Source organism: Lissotriton vulgaris, unplaced genomic scaffold (assembly GCF_964263255.1).
Source record: "Lissotriton vulgaris unplaced genomic scaffold, aLisVul1.2 SCAFFOLD_765, whole genome shotgun sequence".
Classification (NCBI taxonomy): domain Eukaryota; kingdom Metazoa; phylum Chordata; class Amphibia; order Caudata; family Salamandridae; genus Lissotriton; species Lissotriton vulgaris.
Window position 1 is genome coordinate 249,330 of NW_028246657.1, and position 27,856 is coordinate 277,185.

Here is a 27,856-nt window from a genome sequence, read left to right on the forward strand (position 1 = left end):
AATTTGAACTTCCAGTCTGGCACCTGCTTCCTTATCTGTAATTGCTTTCTGTTGCAGTGTAATTTTTTTTAACAGGACCTTTGTGGCATACTTGTAGCTGTTTTCGGAGCCTGCTGTGAGGGTCAGAGCAGGGTCATAGAATAGTTGCAAGTAGGCAACTGAACTCTGGAGGGGGCTCTCAGGAAGCACTACAGGGAATGGTTACTAATGATGAGCTTGAATTTTTGCACCTGCTGAGTGCTTTCAGTTTTGCAAAAATCTTTTTTCTGCAATTTCACGGGATTCGCGGGCGCGAATTTGCGCGAGATCGAATTCGGAAGCCGCAAATTCGTGCGAATAAGCGATTTGTTTTTTTGCGGCGTGTTAGTTCGCGTGGTTTTTGCTTTTTTGCAAGCCGCTGGTAGCGCAACACGGCAAAGTTACCCAAGCGGTCGTACATGGGCACGGCCATCTTGTTTGCGTGATGTATTTCCGTTTCCGGGCGCTATGTGTAATCTCACAAAGTGTGCGGCTCGCTGGTACAAGTTCGCGTGTGATTGCGGGGGAAATCTCGCGCGAACTTACCCACGCAGTCGTGAACGGGCGCGGCCATCTTGTTTTTCATTCATTGCTATGGTTCTGGGAATGCTTTCTGTATCCTCCCTGAATCTCTGCCATCCTTTGCTTGTTTGAAGTTTTTTTTAATCTATTTTACTTATTATCTATCCTCTATTATTCTAGCTCTATATTTTTGTGTTTTCTGCTACTTTTGGTTAATTTTAAACTACTTTTTTAAACTCTTTTCTTTTCTTCTTCCCTATTCTATTTCTTATTTATCATTTACCTTCCTTTCTGCACAGACCATGGTAAAGGGAGCCAGGAAGCAGCCCGAGAAGGGGAAGGGTCCCGGACCCCGTGCCCGGCTCCCGTGCGGGCGTTTGAGGGGGGAGCTAGTGATGCCATGGGAGATCTTTAGCGCGGAGGAGGTGGCCGCACTAGTGTCCTATGTGCAGCGCCGCCTCCCCAGGACCATCATGCCAGGCGGCAGGATCGCAAGCGGGTACGGGCTCCGGGAGCTTTCAAAATCTTCTGTGCATTTCAGGTGCACTGCTCTCCTTCTCAGTAGCGTTGCTACTATGCTTATTTGTTTTCGATTTTGTGTTCATTTCATTGGCCTGAGAAATTATGTATGAGTGTAGTTTACAGAACTGCGTAATGCTAGACACTAAGGGGCAGATTTACAATTACCGGCGCATCCCTGCAAAGTAGCAGGGATGCGCCAGTAATTGTGCGCCACACCACCACCACCCATGGTTCGCCGTATTTACAATGCGGCGCACCATGGGCCCAAAACGTCACCGAAGCGTTGCGCATCTGTGCCGTAAAGGCGGCGCATTGCTGGAGTTGCGTCGCAACGATGGCGCAGCTCCAGCAATGCTCTGGGGTGCCCTATCTCCCCAAGCCGTACATGTGCTTCAAGCAGGCGCAGGGTTTGAGTGACGCATCATTGTCTTAAAAGTTACTGATTGAAATCTTGTAGATTTCCCTCAGACACTTTTAGGATGCGTTCCTGCGCAGGAACGCCCTCCCTTGCACCGGAAATCCCCCTGATGGCGCAGGGCTTTACAACGTGATGCATCTCTCATATGCGTCACGTTGTTAATATACGCCGCACCATGGCGCCTCTTTTGTTCTGTCGCTGCGTCACAAAAGTCACGCAACAATGGAGCAAAAGAGCCGCAAGGGGCTTGTAAATCTGCCCCTACAGACTCAAGTCCAGTCCTTCCTTTGTACACCTGGAAATAAGAAGAAATAGTTGTGGTGGATTGATAGTTTGAGTATTTTAATGACTGGTTAATGTAGTAGGAAACTTTTTAGTGTTGTCCCTGATCTGCAATCACAATGGACTTTGTCTGTCACTTCGCGTGCTGCGGACTTCTGCCTGCCAGTCCTAGGCGAACCTTTTTAGTAGTTTGTTTAGTGAGTTACATAACTTTCCAAGTCGACGGTCCGCAATTCAAGCAATACTAATATCGTAGTAGACCACATGAGATAGGTCAATATATCTCATGGAATAGTTGTCTATTTGCTATTTCGCCAAAATATTTTGTTATTGTTCTTTTGAAATGTTTCATTTGGTTGACAACAATCATCCATGTTTTCGGGTCTTTCTTTCTTTCATGTTGTACATCAGCTCCAACCAGGGGCAAGAGGACAGAGGAGGAGGCTGCTGCTGCTGTACAAGGTCAGGATCGGTCAGGCGAGGGCTATTTGCTGGCCCCAGTAAGTTTTAATTTTAATATAGAGTACCTATTTTTTCCTAGCGTTTCTCATTCGATTTTTTCTAAATCGTCTTTGATCTTCTTGTAGACTGTATCTAAATTCTATCCTGCCTCTACTATGACTCCCTGTGGTATTACTAGATTATTCTTATTAGTCTGTCTGTGTAGCTAACTAAGATTGCACATTTGGCAAAAGGTGTTAAACGAAACTCCCATTCTAGTCAGCAATAGCTCTATGCACTGAGTGCAGTCCTCTCGGATTGTCCATATCGTCTTTTCAAGTCTTCTAAATGTTTATGCATTGCCAATTCCCAAAAATAAAATGTGAATGACCACCAAGAAAGAATAAGATACTACTTTACTTTTGGTTTGGATAGGAGGACAATCCATACTACTACCGTTGCAAGGACAAATCTGCACAAACAGAAATATGGACAGTAAATAGTGCATTGTTTATCAATTATAATAGGCGCAGGTAGACTTTCCACATACCTCAGTGATATCAGACTTTGAAGAACCCCCAATCTCCTTACTGACTAGATAGTGTGGCAGAGTCATTTAGCTCCCGAATTCATCGATGATTGATCCCCAATGATGATTATCCAGCGCAGGACAAGAGTACGGAGTCTGAGTCCAGAAGTGTCAGAGGCACAGACTTATGCTTGCAAATTGCAAAACCTTTTTCTCAGTCACTCTTGACCAAAAACAACAGAGTCTATTTCAGTTTTAAAGCTTTATTAAAAGTAAAAACATTTATTAAATCAAGCTTGTCATAAAACATAAACGGTTGATAAAAAATGGAAAAGTGCTTAGTGATTTATTTCACACATTTATTGTGGGCGAGCCGAGCCCTCACCTGGTTTGAACTTTAATTTTTCTCTTTGGTGCTGAATCGTTGGTCATTCCGTCCTAGTGATGATGATCTGATCTTGCTCTTGTTCTTAGAAGTGAAGCTTCTGTCTGTTATGAGAATAATGGTGCGTGTTAAAAAGCAAGCATTCATCAGTTGTGCCAAAAAGTGCAGCAAGACAACACCCTTCCCTTGAAAAATTGACATTTTTACTTTAGAGTAGACAGTCACAAATTATTAGATTGGTTTCTGTATTCACATTTCTTCATTCCTAGACAAAATACTAGTGAGTGGTGTATGTCTATGACATGTAACATTTTTAAATGTACTTTGTAGGTGGAACATCAGGTGTCAGGCCCAGCGCAGAGGTGGAGGAGGACACTTCTGGGGAGGAGGCGGTGCAAGTGCCGGAGGAAACTGCTGTGCGGGTTGCCACAGTAGTGGAGGGCAGTGGTAAGCTCTTATATTCCTTACTTATTGAGATTGCAGACTGCAGAGTGTGCTCTCTGCACGGGTGTAGTGTATATGTTCAACACTTAAGTTACTATACTGTTAAGCAGACTTTCAAATTTAGAACAAAGTAGCCTCCTCTAAATTTACTTCAACTCAGCGGGGATTTTTTTTTCGAGAATCCAAATCAGATCTGAGATGAACTTGATGGATGGGATGAACGAAAAGCGAAAGAAGGGTGTAAGTAAGTGTGGAAGGACAAGCAAGTTAAAAGTAATGATGACTGACAAAGAAGAATGATACATGTTTGATTGGTGCCCGAGGTGGCTGGGAAGGAATATGATGCATGGCTGGGTGAAGGATGAAGCAAGGATGGGTGGAAGGAGAACAGCCTGGGTGGGTGAACCAGAAACTGTATGTGTGCACAATATATCCTTTGGTTGAAATTCAAATGCAAGTCAAGCACGGATGTATGGCTTGCGGTTTCCCAAATAAAATGAAAAGTTGTTTTCCCCTGAGAAAACGTAAGATTTGTCCATATGAGAGACATGAAGAAGATTGATTGACATATAGTTTGAATGGATGGATGCCTGGATCATGGTTTTATCTGACTCTTAGATAGCATATGTGTATCTAGAGAGAGTAGATGGTCACTGGATGAACTAAGTGTTACTTTGAAGAGCATGTAACACTGCACCCGCACGTCCGTCCCAGTGTAGGAAAGGCAAGGAAAAGAAGTTTTAAATTAATTTTGTCCGAATACTACCATGAATAGTACCTGTAGTTTGTATTGCAAGCACAGCATATATCCGGCTATAACGATGGCCACTCACTACCTCTGTTAATAAGTTTAGTAGAACTTGGTCATTCATGTGTGGATGTATCACTGTTCACTCAATAAAAAGCAAAGCACCTAAAGTCATCCCATATGTAAGCAAATACATACCATATGCTGTGATAGATAATCAGATTATTTATCTTCTTCATTTTCCTTTTCTAGTATTCATTGGCACTGTAGGGTGAAAGTTAAATTAATTAAGGAGTAACCCTTGTAACAGAGTATTCTCAGTGCCACCCATAATAGAAAAGTAAGAGCATCACCACCTGCATATACTGCACTGGTACAGTAACGCAAGTCTGTCTCACTCATCATGGCGGGTGTCTGTTTTTCTCGGGTGCAAGTTCAATGCGCTGGCATTATGCCGGCTTGCAGAAGTTAACGTACCAATTTTGCTAAACAAGAGAGAAGAAGAAGAATAAGACTGGTGTACTGTCATAGTCTACTCTAATGGAGTGAGTCCATAGTGCTCGTAGAATTGATTCCTTAAACTCCCACTAATGTTAGAGCAAGGATGAAGAAGTGGGAGGTTAGATAGATACTGTCCACAGTAGTTATGTTCTGCGCTTGCAAGTTGCTAGTTCTACTGTGACACAACTTACTGCTGAATCATTTTGTGTTAATCTTAAAGAGCATTGGTTACAGACTATGTCTTTCTTTCTTCATATAGAGGCTCCTTCCAAACCAGCACGGATGGAGCTGGCTAAAAGGCCCCGGCAACGGAGGCTGGGGGCGACTGTCGCCGAATATCGGCGGCTGGTGGCCCAGGAGGAGGAGGACACACAGAGTACGTTGACAACATCCACAGCGACACCTGCATCCTCCTCCGCGCTCCCTGGGTCAGCCAGTCAGCGCAGCAGGTCTCCAGTGGTACGGAGACGGGGTACCGCAGCCACCCCCCACCGCCGAGCAGCAAAAAAATCAGCTGCCCCCCACAGCAGTACCAAAAAAAGGTTGCACCGCCTTTCACTCAGGGTGTCCTACCTCAAGCAGGAGCTGCTCAACACCAAAACCCTGCTCGAGACCCTCCGCAAGGAGCATGCCGACCTGGCCCGAAAAGTCAACAGCAGCCAGAAGTAGGAGGAAACTGTCCCTTGCCCCTTTTTTAAAGACTTCGGGGGGTGGGAATTGGGAGTTGGGTTTTTTGGACTTTTCACTGACATTCATTGGGGTTAGGGAGTGGGGGTGGGTTGGGTCTTGTGGGAGATTATTTATGTTAGGGATATAAATATACTTTAAACTTTATCTTTGCATACGTGTTTTTTTTACTGCTTTTGAGGCTGGTGGGTGGGGGTTAACAGTAAGTTTGTTTTCCTGAAACTTAAGTGGCATCTTGATTCAAGTTGTGTAAGTAATTGCCCACATGTTTTCAAAACTAAGTGCATCTCACAGAGTAAGTGAATTCAATAGTCTTAGGATTTTACTAGTTCTACCGTCAGCCTCTCGTCTCTCCTAATACTCCATTATACTACCTCCCCCCAAATGCTTATCTTACCTGTAATTTGTGTTTGGAAATATGGCTAGGCACAGGGCTGGCTGCACGGGAAATGGTGATTCAGGTTGGCAATCCTGGGCGGATGAAATGTCATCATTGAGGTGGTACTAGTGGTGTTACACAGTGGCAGTTGTAGGATCTGAAAAAAAAGAAAATGAAACCTTGTTTGTCCTTACTGTAGCATTAGAACGGTACGATAGAGAAAATAGCAGGTGACAGTACACTAGAACAGTGCCACAATGTAGCCTAACAAATGGTAAAGTATTGAGAGTATAACTAGTACTTGCGTTGAATTTCTTTGACATTGGCTACTACTATAAGAAATAGTACTGAAGGTGAAGGACACAGCAGCGTAATAATTTGCCACGTCTAGAAGGAGGATGTTCTTGATGACCAATCAAGTTGATGGCGCGCATGAAAATCTGCTTTCATTTGCCAATAGTGACTCTGTGTGAAGCTGAGTAAGAATATATCCTCCGATTCCTTCAACAGCCTGTTGATATGAACTTATCCTCCCCAGCAAGTGTGTGGAATTATTGCTGTCATTTAGTCACATATCAATCAAAACCACACAGCCCAGGGGAAGAGGGTTAGGGTTTGGAAAATGGATGGGAATGGGGGTTTTTGGGAAAGTTTTGTTGAGAGAAGAAAAATAAAGCAGAGCATGGACAAACAATAATTGAAGATAAACAAATCTTTGGGTACAAAGCTATCCATAAATCTTTTAAGTGACATAAAGGAGGTGCATGCACTACTGCATGATGGCTACTGAAAAGTAAGTAGTACTTTCGACAACCGTGAATGAAAGAATGCAACAGTACAGGGCTGCAGTATTAATCATGCGTTTTCACTTGCCTATCTCTGCACTCAGAGAAACACTTCTTACATTAAATTAAGTTTAAATAATAGCAGAAGTAAAACCTATACAATGGCTGTAGGGACGAATTTAGTAGCAGAGATCAAAGAAATGCAGAGTCACACTCATAGAAGTTCACAGCAATAACATTACTTAAAAGATAATTAGAAAAGAACGGATACCGTATCTGTATGTTGTTGTAGTTTTCCTGTTGAATTTGGTAAGTTGCATGCATACAACCATTCCTCTTATTAGGGGGACTCCTCCATCCCATCTGACGCTCCATCCATCAATGTTGGTGACCAGAAGACACCCTGTCCTCTGCCTGCCTGGCGGATGCTGAATTGCCTTTCCCTCTTTTTGAAACGTAGAAGACACCGCCTTCAGTTGGTGCTCTAGCATGCGCAACAATGGGATAGCTTTTCCCAAATTACAGTCCTCCCTGCTGACTGCACGCGTGAAGACCTCAAAAGGACGAAGCATGTCTGTCAGGCTTTTAACTAGCTTCCATTGCTCCACCTGTATCCTCAGGTCCATCATAGGTGTACCCTGTGTAAAGAAATACTGATCGACTACCGCTTACTGCTCATACAGATGCTCAAGCATGTAGAAGGTTGAGTTCCAACGTGTTACCACCTCCTGGATGAGTGCTTTCACTGGGAGTTTACGTTCATGTTGCAGGTACCTCAGCTGCTTCCGGGCCTTAAAAGAATGGTTGAAATGTGTGCACATTCTTCAGCAGGAGGTCAGTAACTCGCACACTGGACTTTCTTCACTCAAGAATTTTTTAACAACCAGGTTTATACAGTGCGCCAAACACGGCACTCAGAAATAGTTACCCTTATCCATGGCCTTAACTACATTGGCGCCATTATCCGTGGAAACATAACCAATCATGCATTTTCTTGGGGACAGCCATTGAAAGACCTTTGTGTTAAACTCATGCAAAATGTTTTCTCCTGTATGATTTTTCTCCATGGAAAACATGGCTAGTGTTGCATGTTTCCGAGCAGCTTTATAAACTTTGTCTGGGTCAACACCTGTGGTTACCTTTGCTTTAACCCCTGAAAAAGAGACCCAGTGTGCAGTGATGCACATGTAATCAACGGCTTGGCACATGGTCCACATGTCTGTTGTCAGATGTATAGTGTGAACAGCGCTCTTCTGCAAAGCTGCCCCAATCACCTCCAGCACATCTTCATGTGGTGCTGGAACCGCAACTCTGGCAAAATAGAACCGGCTAGAAACCTTCCATTTAGGTCAGAGCGTTGCCACTAATTCAAGAAAACCCACCCCTTCCACAAAAGAAAAAGGGAGAAGGTCTAGCACTAGCATTTTAGCCAGATTTGTGTTATACATTGGGTGGTTGCGTTCAAATGGCGCATCTGAAAACAACATGCTTCTAATGGTGGGCTGGACCATTTTACGGGATGATGATGACTTCTTCGACCCATTTACGCTCGGTGATGATGAACTTTTTCGCATTGGTGTCTCACTCTCTCCTACACTCTTAGTGTGGTTCATATATCTTGCAGGGGTGTGCTGCTGACAGGGGTACGGGGTGTAAGTGAAGAAATGTTTGACGCTTCTTCCTCCTCGTCATCATCAGATGAAACATCAGCGGATACAGTTTATTGACTTGCAATTCGGGCTGCCTTGATCTCCTTTAGGTGCGCATGCCATTTGACAGTGTGCTGTCTCTCAAGATGACCTCTCTGGCCTCCGGTACCATAGTTGGTACCAAGCTTACCACGACTAACTCGAAGTTTACAAATGGTACAAATGGCTATGTTTTCCCTTGTTGGGCTAACACTAAAGAAGTCCCAAACTGCGGATTTCAAATGTCTGTGGGGGGCGGAGGAGGCGATACTGGGAATGCTAATGCCAGATGAAGTGGAGGATGTGTGTTGCCGAAATTTAGTACGTTGTGCACTTACAGCACCACTAATCGAGGAAATGGAGGTCGAGGTGGATGGAGGCCCCTTCTGGCGAGAAAATATGGATGCGGTAGGTGGTGATGTACTAGTTAACTGCATTGGTGGTGGTCCCATTGCCACGTTCCCAACATCACGCTCAGCAGCATTTCGGGCTAGGGTAAAAATGTCTGTTTGCTGCATGCCCGCTGGGGCTGCAGTGACGTCTATGATGACTGCGTCGTCGTCGTGAGAGTCTTCATCAGCAGGAGAATACGCCACTTCTTGTTCAGCGTCATCATCACACTCCATAACTATGAGACTTTTGGGGACCTTCCTTTTACGCTTAGCTACCTTTGTGAGATCATTGTGTGCCTCACTCTCAGACGGCTGTGGTGGTTCCCAATTTTCATCCATATCATCAGAAGGAAGGGTGCCTGAAGAAGATGTAGACACCATCCTTGATCTTTTCCTTGCTAGGGATCTGGAAGACAATGAATGAGCAGGAGGAGTGGCTTCCTCAAATGATACCTCGGCTTGAATGTCGATTTCCTGATGTGCCCCTACTTCAGGAGGAACAACTATTGTGGGCACTTGTGCCGCTCCATGCACCTCTGCTTGCGCATCTCCTTGCGCCGCCTCTCCTTCCACATGTACTTGGGCTTGTACTTGCACATGTGGTTGTTGTTGCGGCTGTGGTTGTTGAACACCCGTCAGATGAGTTACAACAATCTGTGTTGATTGAGGGATGCTGCTACTTTCTTGTGATGAGCCAACATCACTAGTCGATGGTGATTGAACAACTATACTGGCTGCCTCTGCAGCACTCAAGGGCTTGGACTTAAGTTGGTGTGGTGGTGGTGGCACTGAGCCCAATGGAGCGGGGGTGCTGCTCCCAGCTTGGTCCCCAGCAGACCCCGCTGCTGCTGCAGGCGTACTTTTTTTTCCCCAAAAAATGCGACGGTCGGCACACCAGTCTCCTTGGTAGGTGGCGCCACTTGCTTCTTCTGCTCCTTACTGGCAACATTCTTGCTAGAGGAGCTACGGGCAACTTTTTTTGGGGCCATATTCTTCAGATGTCGTAACAGCAGGCCGCAGTTGCACAAGTTGCAGAGTTGTCTGTGGCCACACGTGATGTTGTGCTGCACACACCGCAGCAGGACTTGTTCCTGGCACTGATGAGGAACGATGAGGCTGATGATTCGTCTTTCTGCACCGAAAAGCAAACGAAGCCAGAGGAAAATCAGTTAAATAAATGTTGCATATGTAGCGCTTCAATTAATAGTTTGCAAGTAAGCATTTTTATTATACCCATCCCGCAAAATGGAAAGACCAATAAAATGCATCACTGACAGAGTACCCCTGGGCATAATGGATGAAAGCATGGCAGACTGGGTGCAGGCCTATGGCACAACAAAGCACACTGCCTGGCTTCAAAATGGCCCCTAGACCCCCACCAAATGGCCAGGCCCTGCCTGTACCAGTCCTCAAAATGGCCCCCACCCCCATGGACAGGCCCCATCAACACCCCAAAAAATCGAAAAACACAAAAATCACCACAATCCAATGCCATCCATGCCCTCCATGATTTTTACATTAAAGAGACCCCACAGAAAGACTCAGTCCATGCACCACTGAGTGCCCCTGGGCAAAAGGCCCCAACACCACCCCAAAAAATCGAAAAACACACAAAAATCACCACAATCCAATGCCATCCATGCCCTCAATCATGTTCAAATTCAAGACACCCCACAGAAAGACTAGGCCCATGCACCACTGAGTACCCCTGGGCATAATGGATGAAAGCATGGCAGACTGGGTGCAGGCCTATGGCACAACAAAGCACACTGCCTGGCTTCAAAATGGCCCCTAGACCCCCACCAAATGGCCAGGCCCTGCCTCTACCAGTCCTCAAAATGGCCCCCACCCACATGGACAGGCCCCATCAACACCCCAAAAAATCGAAAAACACACAAAAATCACCACAATCCAATGCCATCCATGCCCTCCATGATGTTTACATTAAAGAGACCCCACAGAAAGACTCAGTCCATGCACCACTGAGTACCCTGGGCAAAAGGCCCCAACACCACCCCAAAAAATAAAAAAAACACACAAATCACCACAATTCAATGCCATCCATGCCCTCAATCATGTTCAAATTCAAGACACCCCACAGAAAGACTAGGCCCATGCACCACTGAGTACCCCTGGGCATAATGGATGAAAGCATGGCAGACTGGGTGCAGGCCTATGGCACAACAAAGCACACTGCCTGGCTTCAAAATGGCCCCTAGACCCCCACCACATGGCCAGGCCCTGCCTGTACCAGTCCTCAAAATCGCTCCCACCCACATAGACAGGCCCCATCAACACCCCAAAGAATCAAAAAACACACAGAAATCACCGCAATCCAATGCCATCCATGCCCTCCATGATGCTTACATTAAAGAGACCCTACAGAAAGACTCAGTCCATGCACCACTGAGTACCCCTGGGCAAAAGGCCCCAACAACAACCCAAAAATCGAAAAACACACAAAAATCACCACAATCCAATGCCATCCATGCCCTCCATGATGTTTACATTAAAGAGACCCCACAGAAAGACTCAGTCCATGCACCACTGAGTACCCCTGGGCAAAAGGCCCCAACACCACCCCAAAAAATCGAAAACCACACAAAAATCACCACAATCAAATGCCATCCATGCCCTAAATCATGTTGAAATTCAACAAAACAGTTGTATCATGCACCCATAACTAACCCTGGTCCTGCTGGATACTGTGGCTACCCACAATATATTTTATTTAATGTTCTGAAAAGGGTCCAAAATTGTAGTTGCAGCAACTGTAATGCCCCAAACAAACTTACTTGTGAAATTTCTAATCCAAAAGTGATCCAAAGAAAGTCAAAAAGGCCTCAAATCCAAATATCCAGCAGCATCCACAAAAAGTAATCCTTCCAGGTCAAGATCCAAATCAAAGTGACCAGGACATGAACAAAGCACTGGGAGGAGCCTGCTGGACAGGAAGAGGAAGTTGGAGACTGTGGGGCACTTCCTTCCTCCCACCCCACAAATGGACTCCTTGCAAAAAAAAGTGCAGGCAAATGTCAACCTGAGGAGTTATTAGATAAAAATCATCATTTTCGGAAGATTTATGCTGCCCGCTGGTGGATTTCTTGTGCAGAATTGCAAAAGTGCGAGATTGTTGCTGCCCGCCGCATCTACGTGTTCGCAATTGTTTACTCCCACGAGGCGTGATCACGGGCCTTTATGACGTACTCGCGTTGACAAACTCTCGCTGTGCAAGGTGGCAGCCGCAATGACGTAATCGCGATCGACAAACTCCCGTGGCAAGATCCAAAATGGCGCAGCACACGCAAAACATCGAGAAAAACAACTCTGCAAATGCTGAATGACGGTAAGTGAACGCTGCGCGCTGCAATATTGTATCACCAAGCAAAAAAATCCGCTGCGTGCGAATTTGCCAATTTTCGGGAAATTCGCGATTGCGAATTTGCCGAAAATCCGCAAATTCCGCGAGCGGAACGGATTTTACACCCATGCTTACGAACTGGAACAGCACCTACCCAGAGCTTGGCCATCAAACAGACTCACACTCCAAGATGAAGCCCTCAGTGATGAAAACACTCCTGAACCTGCAGTCTTGGATGATTAATGGTCCTGGCCCATCTGATCTGCCTGGGCAAACAAAAAAAAGTGAGTCTCACTGTGCCCAGAACAACAACTCCCACCTTAGTTGCAGCCCTCAGCAACTCCTGTCTCCCCAACCTGTGTACCAAACACAGTCAGTACCATCTTGTGCCCCCGAGTGCTGAATTCAGAGATGAGAATAACCAGCTCAGTCACAGAGGTACTAGGACTCAGTGGGAGAGTGCACTCTGGGCCAAGGGCACAGGCCCGTGGGGCTGGAGTTCGTGGGCAGGGTACTGTGGGCCCGCTGAATGAGGCCACTGGGACCACTCACACCCAGGCCACCATCAACCAAGACTTGGGAGGCTATCAGGACTCTCAGGACGCGATGGGCAAGGCATTGATGGAAATCCAGGTGATGAAGCAGCTGCAGAGGGAAATACACCAGGAGCTGATCACCCACAACACCAACATGGGCAAGCTCAATGGGGTGCGGCAGGATATCAACACAACCCTCTGCAGGCTTTTTCCACCTCCATCTACCGCTTCCTGTGGTCCAACTACATTTGGCTAATTTACATCTGCAGCAGTCACAGGAAAGGAGGCCCTTTCAGAGGAAGACATGCCTGCAGACACACCTGTCTCTGGAGCAGTGGATCCCTTCCACGGTCGCAAGCAGGGACGTCCATGCACAAATCCAGGAGGTGCCAATGGCAAGATACCCATCACCGCCTGGAAGAAACCTGAACCTTAATTTCCTCCAGTGTGTGCAATGCTTTCACTCTGTGGACTATTTATGGACGCTTTGCCTTTTCTAATGGGAGTAGTATTTTGGACGCTGGACTTCAGACAATACTGCATCTGCAAATGATTTTTATTCATCATGACTCACTACTGATGAACATTCCAAAATATAAATCTGCCTCCTCAGTGCTCAAAGAGTTACACTGACTACCAGTGAAAAGATATATCGAGTTTAAGGCTCTCTGTATTGTTTTTAAAGCCATTCAAGGTCCGGGGCCTACCGTTTTTAACAGAATTTGCAGCCATACATCTCCGTTCAGCTCATGCCCATAACCTGGTAGTCCCTAGGTTCAAAATGTGTTCTTGGGGTGGTAGGAGCTTTCTAGTAAGCACAACCAGACTTTGGAACTTGTTTCCACTGAGGTTAAAAGAAGAAACACACCTGTTGGCCTTCAGGAAGGCGTTAAAGACCTGGCTTTTTAATCTCTGATGTGGTTTTGAAACGTCCCGGTATATCTTGTCTGTTGAGCTAGCGCCTTGACACCTTCGGGTGAATGTCTTGTGCTTTATAAATTTCTTTTTCATTTAATTACTTCACTTTTATATGTTTGGTTTTTCATAATGTAGACCTTCACCTTTATCACTTTAATAAATACACAAGTAACAAACTCATTGTCTGCTGTAGTAAATCTCACATCTACCACTGTATATATGTGCTCCCATGGGAATTTTACAATACCAAAACAAGCAACTCTTATAAGCATGGATGTGTTGCATGTGTACTATGTTTAGCTCAAGATCACAACCATGTCGCATCAACAAATATACACTAGTGCCTTTTCTTATAACATCTTTACTCCATTGTTCCAATCATAGGCTGGTAGTATGTCAGAAACATAGCAAATCATACATGACTCAAATATTCTGTGTCATGGTAACATTTTCAGGTGCAGACCTTAACATCATAAAAGGAAGGGACACATCAGAACATTTCCTATTGAATAGGTAAAATAAAATTAGTCTATGTCATCAGCTAATGCCAATTCACCTACCACACAAAAGGAATCCCTCATCATTTAAACCAAAGACATAACATGGGTATTTGCAAAATGTGCACATTCACCCGTAGGCCTCTTGATGCTGAATAACAGATGTCTACTGCTACCCAACGATACTTTTTTTATCGACCTCAGACAGATGACAGGCTGACTGGACCTGCCGGGATTTGAACCTGTGACCATGAGGTCAAACACAGGCCCCTACAGTGGACACATTAGCTCATTGAGCCACCAGACCAAGCCAATAATCCAGTAAATAGATATATGGCAGTACAACAGTTTCTGATCACAGAGTCATTCCAATCACGTGTTGCTGCATCTGGTGAAATGTCACAGACAAATGTCAGTGATGTGCCACAAGCACTTTGGCCTATAATGAGGAGACACATCAGTAGCTATATAACATTTTTACACAATAAGGATTTAGCCGATGTGAAGAGAGATAAGCATGATTTGGTCCCACAACAACATTTTGTTGGAGCACATAATGGCACACATGTTGCATTAGAACCACCACACGACAAGGAACAAGTCCAGGTTTTGTACACCTAAAGTCTGTGACAGATATTCCCGAAACAATCCATGTCCAATTTGGACATCCAAACAGCATCATTATCTCCTAATGTCACACCTCTGAAATGTCCAAATGAAGATGCCCTTGTGAAGGTCCTTAAAACAGACCAAAACAAAGAGATCAGCTATGAAATCATAAACACAACACAATTCACATAGTCATCATCTAGAAAACACAGTCCATGATAAAAATCTAACGTAAACAAAGAAACACTAACAAAATGAGCATGTGTCAAACCCTTCCTCCACAAACATAGTTTACCAGAATTTGCCAGAGCTTTAGCTTCCTAATATTCTCCCTAAACATACTTCTCATATCATCACAACAAGAGTTGATATAAGAGTAAAAGTCATGACATCTCACAACATACTTATACTCATGTGAAAAAGTTGTCGATGAGATCTTTATGCAAGTCAATTCCGTCCTCTTCACTACTGTTGTCATCATTTGGCATTTCAGGATCCTCACCCGATGACACTTCATGGTCTCCATCCTCTGCAACATAAGGGATGTTCCGACCCAATGCGATGTTGTTTGACATGCAGCAGGCAACTGTGATTTGACACACCTTCCCGGGTGAGTAGAGGAGGGCTCCCCCAGGCTTGTCCAGGCATCTGAATCTGGCCTTTTGGTGTCCAAACTGCCGCTGCACTGTCCGCCGTGTACTTCCATGGGCCTCATTGAAAGGGACTTCCCCTGGTGTAGTTGTATTCGTCAGTGGTGCGAACAGCCATGGACGTTTGGGATATGCTGAGTCTCCTAGTGGGAAGACAGACATGAGTGCAACAACAAGTTACACACTTTTTGATCATAGTACCAGACATCACCACACAAAGTTAGGACAGATCAAACTTACCAACAAGCCAGGCCCTCTCCGGTAGTAGTTGTGACATCAGCTGGGGTATGGTCCTGTTCTGCAGTCTGAAGAAATCCTGGGCCGATGCTGGGAACCGAGAACAGGCGTTTGAGAAGATTAAATTCGGTAAGCAGACAACTTGCAGATTGATAGAATGGAAGTGCTTCCTGTTACAGTAAACGTGTTCCCTGGCTTGCAGTGATACTAAGGAAATATAGGTGCATCAATGGCCCCAACCACATATGGGATGCGACCGAATCCATAGAAGTCAACCTTCAAATTGGCTAAATCCTCATGTCTGGGGAGCTGGATGTAGCCATCAATGTGTCTCGTCATTGTTGAAAGCACTTCTTGTAGTACACCACTGAACATTGGTTGTGAAATACCACCAGATATAGCCACAGTGTATTGAAAGGAAACTGTGGCCAGAAAATTCAATACTGCCATACATTTCACAATAGGTGGAATACATGTGGGATTAGTGTTTTGAGGAAGTAGAGCAGGCTCCAACTGATGACATAAATTCTTTATTGTTTTCCTTTTTCAAATGAACCTTCTTGATGACATCCCTTTCTTCCATGGTCTGAATGTCTGGAAATGGGTAGTACACTGGAGGCTGTCATCTCCTCCCTCTCCCAGGGTAACTACATGTGGTGTGAAAGAAATTTTGAACAGGGGTCAGTGTTCAGAGTAACATATATGAAGAGTAAGCCAAAAGTCATGTGACAAAACATAACTGCTTCAGAAAGCATTACACATAATTCACATAATAATTGTCTACTGTCCAACATCTACCTATAATCCCCATTTTGGTCTTCAGATGTGTCTGTAACAGAAATGTACATATTTTAAAAGTGACTCCGCACACCTTGTTTCTATCAGTAGATAAAGACTGAGTTAACCAAAATTCAACCAATTTTAAGAACTCACATTCGGGCATCCACCATGTGAGGGATGTCGCCCCCAAATCACTCTATGTAATCAAATGAACTGTGAAGGCTGTGGAAAACCACAACCTACGTGGAGTACAACAACAGACAAGAATGTCTCAATGAATTAATCAAATTATTCAAAAAAACTAATGTGCTCTAAGGCATATCTGTTTATCATTCAATGATCAATCATATATTACATGGGCAATACATGAAATTAGAATCAACAATATTCGAAATTGTGCACTTAATTGCAATGCATTAAAAAACTTTGATGAGATGAAATCACATTTGCAAATGAACAAAAACCACATAAGTAATTTTACAAATCAGCAGATTTCTAGAGGACAATCCCAATGCATTTCGGGTTCAAAATGAACCCTTCATCAGGGGATAAATGTTATTAACACGTAGAAGCATAGATCGAGCAGCTGTGTCCTCCTCAGGGACCTACAACACAGTACGTTCAAGTGTATCAAACACAAAACAGTTTCCAATGTAGTAAAGTAGAATTTGCACTCAAAAGAGAAAAGAAGGAAAATTAGAAAAATGATGAGCAAAAGTCGGTGTGCTGTAGGGCATATCACCAAAATACCCTGTTTGTGACAATATAAGTTCAAATGAAAAAGTGTCACAAATACAATGCATGAAACCAAAGAAGGCACCTATTCCATTAAAATCCTGTGGACAAGCTGAATAGAGTGTTCATTAACCAACCGGAGAACCGGGTGGATCACCAAAATAAAACGAAGTCCAAACAAGGAATTCTTGCCCTCAAATGAACTGCCTGATACGTATAGCTAAAATCAAAGTAAACAAGTAAATGTGAAAAACGGCCTAAGTGCCTTACTCAATCAACGTGCAATGCGACACAAATGCCAACATATCTCTTACCAGTCTTGCATAAATAGAACTCTACTCCTGCATGTACTTATGTATGCTCAAAAATGTGGTCTGTGTCCTGGAAACAAAAGTCAAATAATGTACCCCCTCCCAAAGCCAAAACAACTTTATCCACAACTCAATCCATCCCTTCTACATCCCAATCCATCCCAGAAACCTTATCCCTCCACCACTATACTCAGCCTTACCTCTAAGAAAACTAAAACCCTTCCCAAAATCATAGACAGTCCTCTCAAAGTCAGGACTGCCCTCTCAAAACCAGATCCACCCCTCCCAAGACTGCCCCGCCCCCTCCCAAGTAACATCCTTGAGGGGCCTCCCATTCCCAATGGAAGCCCCTTTGTGATGAGGTTCGCTGGCAGTGTCATGAAGGGCAAGTTTAGTGGCACAGCTGTGTGCTGGACCAAGCAATATAAAAATGGACTGACCTTTGGTTTAGTACATGTTAATATGTTTGCAAAATTAAACATTTACTTTGTTTATAACACATTGTCCTGGCATTACTTTTCCACCCACTTAATGTTATTGGATACTTTGGGATGTGTAACAACAGTTATGTTTGTTTTACACCGATTGAGGATCCAATCGAAGTAGTGTGATCTGACCTTGCTGGAGTCACACAGGACACGGGGAAATATTTAATGGATGGATATGTGGGATAAAATCCAATTGGGGCTGACACTGCATTGGGTGGTAATTCATATGGTAAGTATTTTAGCTTGGTATGACCAATGTCAACATCATTTAGCTTGTACTTCTCCCTATGATGTAGGATGAATATTTGATGTGTGCAAGTTAGATATTTGTTTATCCACACATGGCGGGTGTAAATTTCCATATGTATCTAGACATTTTTATGGACATGTCCATTTTCGTGTGTATACCTTATACCTTCTTTATCTGAATGTGTGACATATACTGTTACTGTTGTGTCTTGCTCTTACATATTTTCCACATATGCATGGCACTTGGCTATGCTATTGGTCCCTGATATACTTCAATCCATAGGTCCTGTGCACATAGAGGTTTTGAGGCATGTGCAAGGTGTACTATGGCACAGGTCCCTGACCTTTCAAGAATCCCCCTGATAGAGGCATACCTATTCTGCAGAGAGTCTTTATGTTGTGCCCTTTGAGTGCTTCTCACACTGATGACTTGGAATCCCATTTACCTGACATTACCTTTAAATGTGGGTGATGTGTGAGAGTCAATTACAGAGATTTAGGGGAGAAGGTGTGTTTCAGTTTCATGATATATCCATGCAGCTGTATCTTTGATATCACAACAGGACCTAGCATGTGAACAATGTGTGGGTGTCACAGAGATCAATATTTGTGATATTGATGATGAGGTGCTGTTGTGTGATACAATTTAATGCACACATCACTATCCCTGATTATGAGATGTGAACACATGTCGACTTTAGTAGAGTGCGCCTGTGCAGTGTCAGTGACCTGGCCAAAGAGGGCATCCTAGAGCTGTAACTAGATCTTACATTGAGAACAATTCTGAACAGGGACCCACAAAATATATATGGCCCAGGGACTCCAAACCCCTTTCCAGGCCCATGATGGGGCATCTATTTGCTGAGGAGTCGATGGAAATGGGTAAGAGTGTGGCTTACCATTAGTTGCTTCCACAACTGTGTGGGTTTTGGATGTCATCAAGTAGGAACATCAGCAGCAGGATGTGCAGATTCAGCTTCATGGTGGCACAGGACGTGTTAAGCTGAGTGCAGGTGAGTTTCAGCCTTATATCCCTCCCTTTCTGCCAGCTAAGATGTCGTGATTGGATCGCCACAATCACGTCGGCAGACAGGTACATCGTAATTGGCCCAGCGGGGACGCTGGTCTTTGGCCCTCTGACAGATGCATTGGTCGAAATTTCCTGGCACTGGTGGCGGGACTGAGGTGGCATTCCGTCAATGAAAGAAGTGTGCATAATGAACCTGTGCACAAGGATAGAATAGCTCACAATCTGGTGCTACAAAGCCCCATCGCTCATGCTGAAGTGTAAGGGTCTCCCATTTCAATGGAGGACTCTTGCCTATCCTCACTAATTTAATCATTAATAATCAAATACTAGCGGATATGCTGTTGGGAATTAATAGTGGCATGTTTTTTGAAAAGGTAAAGGAAAACCTAGGGAGGGCAATCATCTTCATGAGGGCTATCTGACCTGCAGTGAAAGCGGGAGGGTTATCCAGCCAATAATGTTATGTTATGTTATGTTAATTGGTTTTTGTACAGCGCTGGTTCACCAACAGGTCTCTTTGCGCTTCTAGAGGGGAATATTACAACAGACAGTGCGTGTGAGCTAGTGTGGACGAAATTATTTCGTGGTCAGTGCCTCCACAAACAAGATAGTCTTGAGTTTTTTTCTGACCGAAAGGAGGACAGGTTCCTTGCGCAAGTTTTCAGGTAGTTTGTTCCAGAGCTGTGGAATCAAGGTGGAGAAGGCTATGGCCCCTTTACGAGAAGAATGAAACCGAGGTGTGACCAGGCGGCAGGCTACAGAGGAACGGAGGGTCCGAGCAGGGATGTAACTCGTCAGGCGATCCTTGATGTATGCTGGGGCCTGACCGTAGATGGCCTTATGGGCAATGCAAAGGCCCTTGAAAGATGCTCGCTGCCTGATAGGGAGCCAATGTAATTTCGAGAGCAGTGGAGAGGCATGAGTCCGTCTTGGTAGATCAAAAATGAGGCGGGCTGCATCGTTCTGCACAACCTGTAATCTTCTTGTTAGTTTCCAAGGGAGACCGATGTAAAGGGCATTCCCATAGTCCAACCTGGACAATATTGTGGCAGAAACAATAACCTGTAGGGAAGTTGTGGTGAGGAGGGGGACAAGTTTTCGCAAACACCTCAAAAGCCCTGTGCCGCTACCAACCACAGCCGACACTTGGTTGTTCATTCAGAGTTCGGCGTCGATTTTGATGCCCAAGCTTCTAACCACTAGGACTGGGGTAGGGATAACTCCCAACTCTCGCGACCAAAACAGGTCACACCAGGGGCTGTTGATGTGTGGGACAGCCAGAGTTTGGTTGTAGCTATCCATAGTTTTCATGGAAGATTATGTCCATTTCCCTATTTCCCTGCTGACCCATATGCCTAAATATTTCACAGTGTATGCATACCATTGAGCAGGTACTCAATGGTGAATTTTTCCATGTTAATTGTAATGGGAAAAATTATACTTCCTCCAATAAATGTTGAGGCCCAATAGGTAACCAAATTGTAAATACATTCTTATGATGTGTGACAGATTTGCCCGAGGGTCTTTTATGAAGACAACATGGTGTTTATATACGTTGAGGTCAGACAGAATAGGGAGCAGCCTAGTGGCTTTAGCTATTAATTTAGTATTTGTACTGTTCAGTGATACTGACTAGTATGACTCACACAGTCTCAGGTCTTTACCCTGTTTCAGTGTTGTGATAAGAAGCACCTCTCATATGGATGCAACATCCATGTGGCTTTTCATACACAGTCAGCAGGTAAGAAGCTAATATAGAGATATATTCCTAGTAGAACTCACGTGGCATCGGGACTAGGCATTTTACCACCCATTAAACTCTTGATTACCGCAGTAAACTCCAAAGTGGTGAGCAGCTGCGCTAAAAATTCCCTGTGATCATCCCCCAGCCAAGCAATGGCAGTTTTAGCTAGCTAATCTCTAAGTGCCCTCCCCATAGGACCTGGAGACCTTATAAGTGTACACCTGTAATTGTTGGGGCACCAGAATAAAGTTTGCAAACTTCAATCAATCAGTATTTGTAAAGTGCAATAATCACCACAGGGGCATCCAGGCGCTGTGGAGGGGAAACTATTCAAAGCTATCCTGGTCTTGGGGCTGCTCCTGAATTTGTCAAGGGAGAAGGAGTTTTCAGAGGTGGATGGGGAGATCATTCCAGACCTTGGCTGCAAGGTGGGAAAAGGCGTGTCAACCACCTCCAGTACGATGGATTTGGGATCGGTGGCAAGGGCCATGGAGACAGATCACAGGTATCTGGTGGGGTGGTGGAAAGTCAGGCGGCTGTTCAGGTATTCAGGTCATGTGTTGTGGAGGGCTGTGTAGGCATGCATGAGGAGTTTGAAGTGACATATCTTCTTGATAGGGAGCCAGTGCAGGTTGTGGAGGTGGGGGGTGAAGTTGGCTCACCTTGGCAGCGCAAGGATGATTCTTGCTGCAGCATTCTGGATGGTTTAGAAGTGCTTGAGGAGGAGGTGGTGGGTCCGGCAAACAGGGCATTCCCGTAGTCAAGTCGACAAGTGATTAGGGCTTGTATGACAGTTCCTATGGTGTCTGCTGGGATCTGAAGATCTTGCGGAGCATTCTGAGGGTGTTGAAGCAGGTGGCGACAACATAGTTGACCTGTTATCTCATGGAGAGCTCACTGTCGAGGATGATGCCAAGATTGCTGCCTTGGGTGGTGGGGTTGGGTGTTGGTCCGAAAGTGGAGAGCCACCAGGAGTCGTCCCAAGGGGAGTGGGGTCTTCTGAAGAGGAGAACTTGGGTCTTGTCGGAGTTGAGTTTGAGGTAGTTAGTTCTCATCCATCTGTGATGTCAGTCATGGAGTTATGGAAGTTCACTCGTGTGGTGTCTGTGTCTTTGGGAAGGGAGAGGATGAGCTGGGTGTCATTGGTGTATGAGATAGTGTTGAGATTGTGGCTGCAAATGACAGGTGCTAGTGGTGTCATGTAGACATTGAGCAGTGTGGGGCTAAGAGAGGAACCCTAGGGTGATGCTTTCTGGGTCGGAGCTGTACGGTGGGAGGCGGACTCTATAGGTGTGGCCGGAGATGCAGATGTGGTAAAGTCTTTGGATGAGGAGTTGGTGGGAGACTGTGTCGAAGGCCGCTGGCAGGTCGAGGAGGATAAGGGCTGCTGATTTGCTGCGGTCAGTGATGGCTCTTATGTCGTCCGTGGCAGCTATAAGGGAGGTTTCTGTGCTGTGGTTTGCACGGAATCCAGATCAGACGGGCAGAGCAGGGGTTGGATTCCACGTAGTCCATGAGTTGGTGGTTGACAGCTTTCTGCAGCACCTTGGTTGGTAAGGGGAGGAGCAAGATGTGCCAGAAGTTCTTGAGGTTGGAAGGGCCCGCTGTAGGTTTTTTCAAAAGTGGTTTTACGTTGGCATGCTTCCATGATTCCGGGAATGTGGCAGATCTAAGCCCTGAGTTGATGCTGCTGAGCGGGGATCCAATTTCTTTGGTATCCGAGATGGAAGGTGTGGTGAGGGTAGAGGTCATTGAGGTTTCGGTGTCGAGAGGTGTCCAGTTGGTCAGGCAGTGGGGTGGGAGGATGGTGGGAAGATCTGGGAGGTCCGGTTGTGGTGGTTGGAGTTTGGAGTTCTTTTAGATGTTAGCAAACTTGGTATGGAAGAAGTCAGCGAGTGAGTTGCAGATGGACTGGGAGGGCTGGATGGTGTTTTGATGGCATCTGGGGAGGAGAATTCTCCTTCAAAACTTTTGAAAACTTGTCCTTGGGAGCCTCAGTGATAAGAATAGCAGACAGTGTAAGATTACATTTCAGCTTTGTTCTGCTCGTGGGTCCTCAAACTACCAAAATAAAGACTAAGTCCCCTTCTACAATGGGCCTTAGAAATTTTTCAGAAAGAAATCTCTAAAGCTCCTGACCTCCAGCATGGTCAACCTGCTTGCTTCAAGTATCTGGCCTCCTGCTCCACTGCAGAGAATACAGTTTTAGCAGTGACCCGCTCGGGGAGTTTTCTTTGCAAAAAATGACAAAGTTCCATTCTACATTGGGTCTTTCATTAATGAGTTTTATAAAGCGCAAACGAGACCCGAAGGTATCAGAACGATTTATATGAGCACCAGTTGTGTTACAGACAAACAAATTCATGTTTGCTAGGCACGGGGAGATTAATGCCCACATGCATAAAAGTCAATTGCATTCGCAAACGGTGCGAATCGCAATTTTTGGCCGTTTGCGAATGCAATTGACTAATTTGGAATGCATCATGCATTTCGCAATTTTAGGAATCGCAACCATGTTGCGATTTCTAAAATTGCAATTGCATTTAAGAAATCGCAATTTCAGATTTCTTAAATGCAATGCATGATCATTTTTTATTTGCGAATTCGCAATTTGGAAGTGGTAAATTAGCATGAAGTTGAACTTCATGCTAATTTACCGAAAACTTTCAAATATGCACAAATTGCATTTTTGAAAGTTTTAATTTACACACACACATGCCCTTGGGGCATGTGTGTGTAAATTGCATTTAAAGTTACATTTCAGGGGTGCAGGGAGGGGTTATTTGGACCTCCCCTGCACCCTTGAAATCGCATTCACATTTTGCGAATCGCAATTTGAAATTCACAAAATGTGAATGCCTTCCCATTCATTCCTATGGGCCTTTTGGCCCATAGGAATTAATGGGAAGGGTTTTCCTTAAATGCGATTCGCAAATTGTGAATCGCAATTAAGGAAAAATACCGAATCACAAAAATAACTGCGAATTGTTCATGCATTGCAGTTTGCGATTTCTAAATTGTGATTCCTTAATTTTCGCAATTTAGGAATCGCAAACGGGTGCAATGATGCATGTGGCCATAAGTGATTTGTCCAAAATCACAGGATTCCGAAACTCGAGCCCAGTTCCTCACCTCCGAGGTTGCCACTCTAGCTATTAGGCTGCATCGCTCCCCTTGAAAAACGAACAATGAGGTATATTTGCTTAGAAAACCTAATGTTGATTGTTTTTAAAAACAACCTCAGGCACATCGGTATACAACCATCCCAGCAGTGAAAAAAGTACATTTTATTGCAACACTTAATAATTCTCAATTTACACCTTTACGGCCTCTTATGCTCCTGAAACCCTGAGTTGGGTGATAAGTGGTTGGCCATCCAAATCGGAATTATGCATTTCTGGAGACAACCTCATCTTTGAGTTTTTGTGTCCGTGGCGTAACAAAGGCCCTGCAGCCCCTGTGGTGCGGGGCCCCTGACCTCCAGGGGGCCCCAGGCCCCCTCAGATCAATACCCTGGCCTGAGAGCTCCTGAGTGAGGTCGAAGGGTGCCCCCTCCATGTACTTTGGAGGGGGGTGCTCAAGTTCCGTTACACCACTGCTTCGTGTGGACACTCTTCACCATTGAAAAAAAGGCAAAATATATTCGAAGACAAACAGTCCGAATGAGTGAAATGTGTTGAAATTGGTGAGAACACCATTTGTCATGGTTACTCCCCATTCACAGGGACAACCTTTCCAATGGCGTTGTAATGATGTACCTGATAATTACCCTATACTGCAGTATCAGTAATTCCTTGTGCCTTCTTTTCAAATCTATTTTCACATGGGACTCATAATGAGCCATATGGATTTCTGTGCAAAAAGGTATCGTAAGTTAACCGTGACCCATTTAAAATGTATTTACTTACTAATTCAAGTAAGATAAAATGCTTTAGACATTTATTTTAATCATGTGTTATAACAATGCATATGCTGTTAACTCATAAATATTTTATGACGAATACACGTTGGCATGCTTTTTTAACTTTTTTTTGTCTTTAGATAATGGAACATGGACTCAGCTCTGGCTGGTTTCAGAATATCATGAGCAGGGCTCACTGTTCGATTACTTGAACAGAAATGCAGTAACCGTGGCTGGCATGCTGAAACTGTGTCTTTCACTAGTCAACGGACTTGTGCATCTTCATATGGAGATCATAGGAACAAAAGGTATTTTTCAATGATTAACACAGATTGTCAAAACTGTTCCTCTACATAATTTAAATTGTGTAAATGTGTCTGCATAAAGCGCTTTCCACCTAGTCCCTTTCCTGTAAATTGTGTTACGATTATTTTAATTCCACTCAATGGATGTAAAATGAATAATAGCAAAACCTAAACAATATAGATAAGGATGTTGATTTAGGTATTTCACCTGGTGTTCAAATGTGTCTTGCAGCATCAGAGTTAGAAAACCCCAGGGAAAAAACTTAAAGTCAATGACGTATACGTAAAAAATGCATTACCTTTTTTTTACATTTGTGACAGATGATTCATCAAAGTTATCAACCTTGTTCATACTGCCACTTCATGTTGTAGCACCTTTTATGCCCGGAGCTAGGTAATAAGTCAAGGGCATAGTGGGCTTTGGAGTGTAATATCTTGCTTCTAATGAAAATGATAGCTTTGAACCATGCTTGGGTATAAATAGGATATCTTTACAAGGTATTGCATAATACGCTTGGATGTACTACCAAAATATGATAATGAGTCTACAGAAAGATGGGAATGGTCACTGTGATTGTACTCTGTCTGATAACTAAATCTGTACCATAATCTCCTATGAACCCATGCTCAGCACCCTTGTCCTGTCAGTTATCTTAAAAAAGTTTCAGACGCTGACACTGTGATACCAACTCTTTCGACACTTTAATAATTCTTCTTTTTCTACTGCGCAATCAAATGAGCCATTGTATTAGCATTTTCTAAAATGCTCTCCCTCGGGCATATTTCTTTCAGATGTTGTTCTATATCTCTTCTCACACCAGCAACAAGCATGGAAAAAGGTGTAACTACCCACCTCTCCCGTTGTATAGAATGTCATTGAGCTTTGGACCCAGGCCAGGTGTACTTTCACCTTGCTTGTAGCACGCAGTCTGTGCTGGTCATGGTCGTGCATGGCGTTTGTGGACGCGTTGACTATGACAGCATCACATCCTTGAGCATTCTGGAGCTTTGTACTGGGTTTGGCACTGTGAAGCATTGCAGACTCTCAGGTCAGCATCAGGCTTTAAGATAATGTGAAGATACAATTTCCAGATCAGAGATTGTATGTCAGGGGTCTCAAACATTTTCTGTGGAGGGAGCTACTTATGTTGAATGAAAGTTATCCAGAACTACTAATATTATTAGTGTTGTAATAATAACCATCTCATACACAATTACATTAGTAGACACCAAATGCAAGATACGAGCAGCATTCTCCTCAGTTCATCAGACATGGTTCCCTGCAGTAATCTATGAAATGGCTTTATGAATTTAGAATGCCTCTACATTGGTAATACAAACCAACCACAGCTGCAGTGCCCCCTGTACCAAGGTCATAATATTAATAATAAATCTACCCAACACCACATGCTTTACCACTCACATATCAGGTTTAAATATATATACATTGAAATTCAAGTGTTTTTCTCCAAACATCAGCTTATAATCTATGAGAATGCAAGTGTTTTCTTCTCGAGTATTTGCTTTTCAAATTTGGTATACATATATTAATCGAACAAAGCAAAAGCTTCTTTTTCCGTAGGCTACGCAGCACACAAGAGAGCTACTTATACATAGATCTACCAGTAGCTCATGAGCTACTCACCGGAGAAGCCTGTTATATGTGTACCATCTTAGGCTGAATGCCTCAAACACATTAAAAGGGAATGTAGGCAAAATATCATTCTTAACCTGTTCTGTACTCGCGTCCTCCAAAGGCCGACGCGAGCATTACCTTCCCGGTGCCGCGCACAACTGTTGGCCGACACAGCCCCGCCCACTCCCTGGAATGCCTGCACCTCACCGCTCGGGCCACCCCAAGCCCCAGGGCCCCAGGGCTTAATTCAAATAAGGGTGGGTGGGCTCGCAAGCCCCCCAAGCACCAGGGACCGCCACCTCCCTGGGGCTGTATTCAAATAAGGGTGGGGGTCCTCGCAGGCCCCTCCCAAGCCCCGGGAACTGCCACCTCCAAGGGGCAATAAAAAATATTTTGTGTGGGGTCTTGAGCCCCCCATATTTCCCTGGGGACCACCACCTCTCCGGGGCACTAATTATTTACACAAGGGGGACCGTTACAGACCCTCAAGTCCTGGGGACCACCACCTCCCTGGGGCTATGCTAAATGTTGCATGGGGGCTGCGTGGCCCCCTCCCGGAGCCCTTAATGGACCTGGGGACTGCCACCCTCCAGGGCCGGCTCCTGCAATGTCCCGAGATGCCAACTACTCCTTTTGTTACCTCTAGTAAGTCCCACACAGTGGTATTGCTAAGACGTCTTCGAAGGCCATGCCACCCTTTCTTCACCACTCTGCAAACACGCCTCCTGGCAGACTACGGGATGCGGGATGCAGTCCAATTTACTCCTGAGGGACTTTGGGGGCCAAGAAGCCCTCCTGGTACCTCCTGTAAGTCCTTCGCAGCGGAATTCCTGAGCGTTGGTTAGAGGCCCAGCACCCTTTCTTCACCACTCTGCAAACGTGACTACTAGTTAAAGAAGTGTTTGCAATGTAATAGGTTTTGCATTTGCGAGAATTACAGCTATTGGCATTGTAAATGTAAAAGGTTTCTCTTAAGTTTTTTGGGGTGGAGTGGATGTACCTTGTGTGCAGTGAAAGTATGTGGATAGAAAGTATGTGGTATTTAGTGTTTAGGAATTATGTAGAGTGGGATTAGGTGTTATGGCGAGTAATTATGTGGTATGGTAGTCTGTGTTGTGGAGTGGTAAC

General features: G+C 44.6%; 1 protein-coding gene and 1 pseudogene across 1 annotated transcript in view; both read left to right on the forward strand.

The window, feature by feature from the left end:
• The window catches only part of LOC147665802 (uncharacterized), a 36,546-nt pseudogene extending 23,472 nt beyond the window's left edge, over nucleotides 1-13,074 (forward strand).
• LOC147665801 (activin receptor type-1C-like) overlaps nucleotides 1-27,856 on the forward strand; it is a 329,593-nt gene that overhangs the window by 53,245 nt on the left and 248,492 nt on the right. The window contains exon 4 of the mRNA XM_086949471.1: nucleotides 24,928-25,095. Coding sequence (XP_086805597.1) covers nucleotides 24,928-25,095 — 168 coding nt within the window. The remainder of the gene's footprint in view (nucleotides 1-24,927; nucleotides 25,096-27,856) is intronic.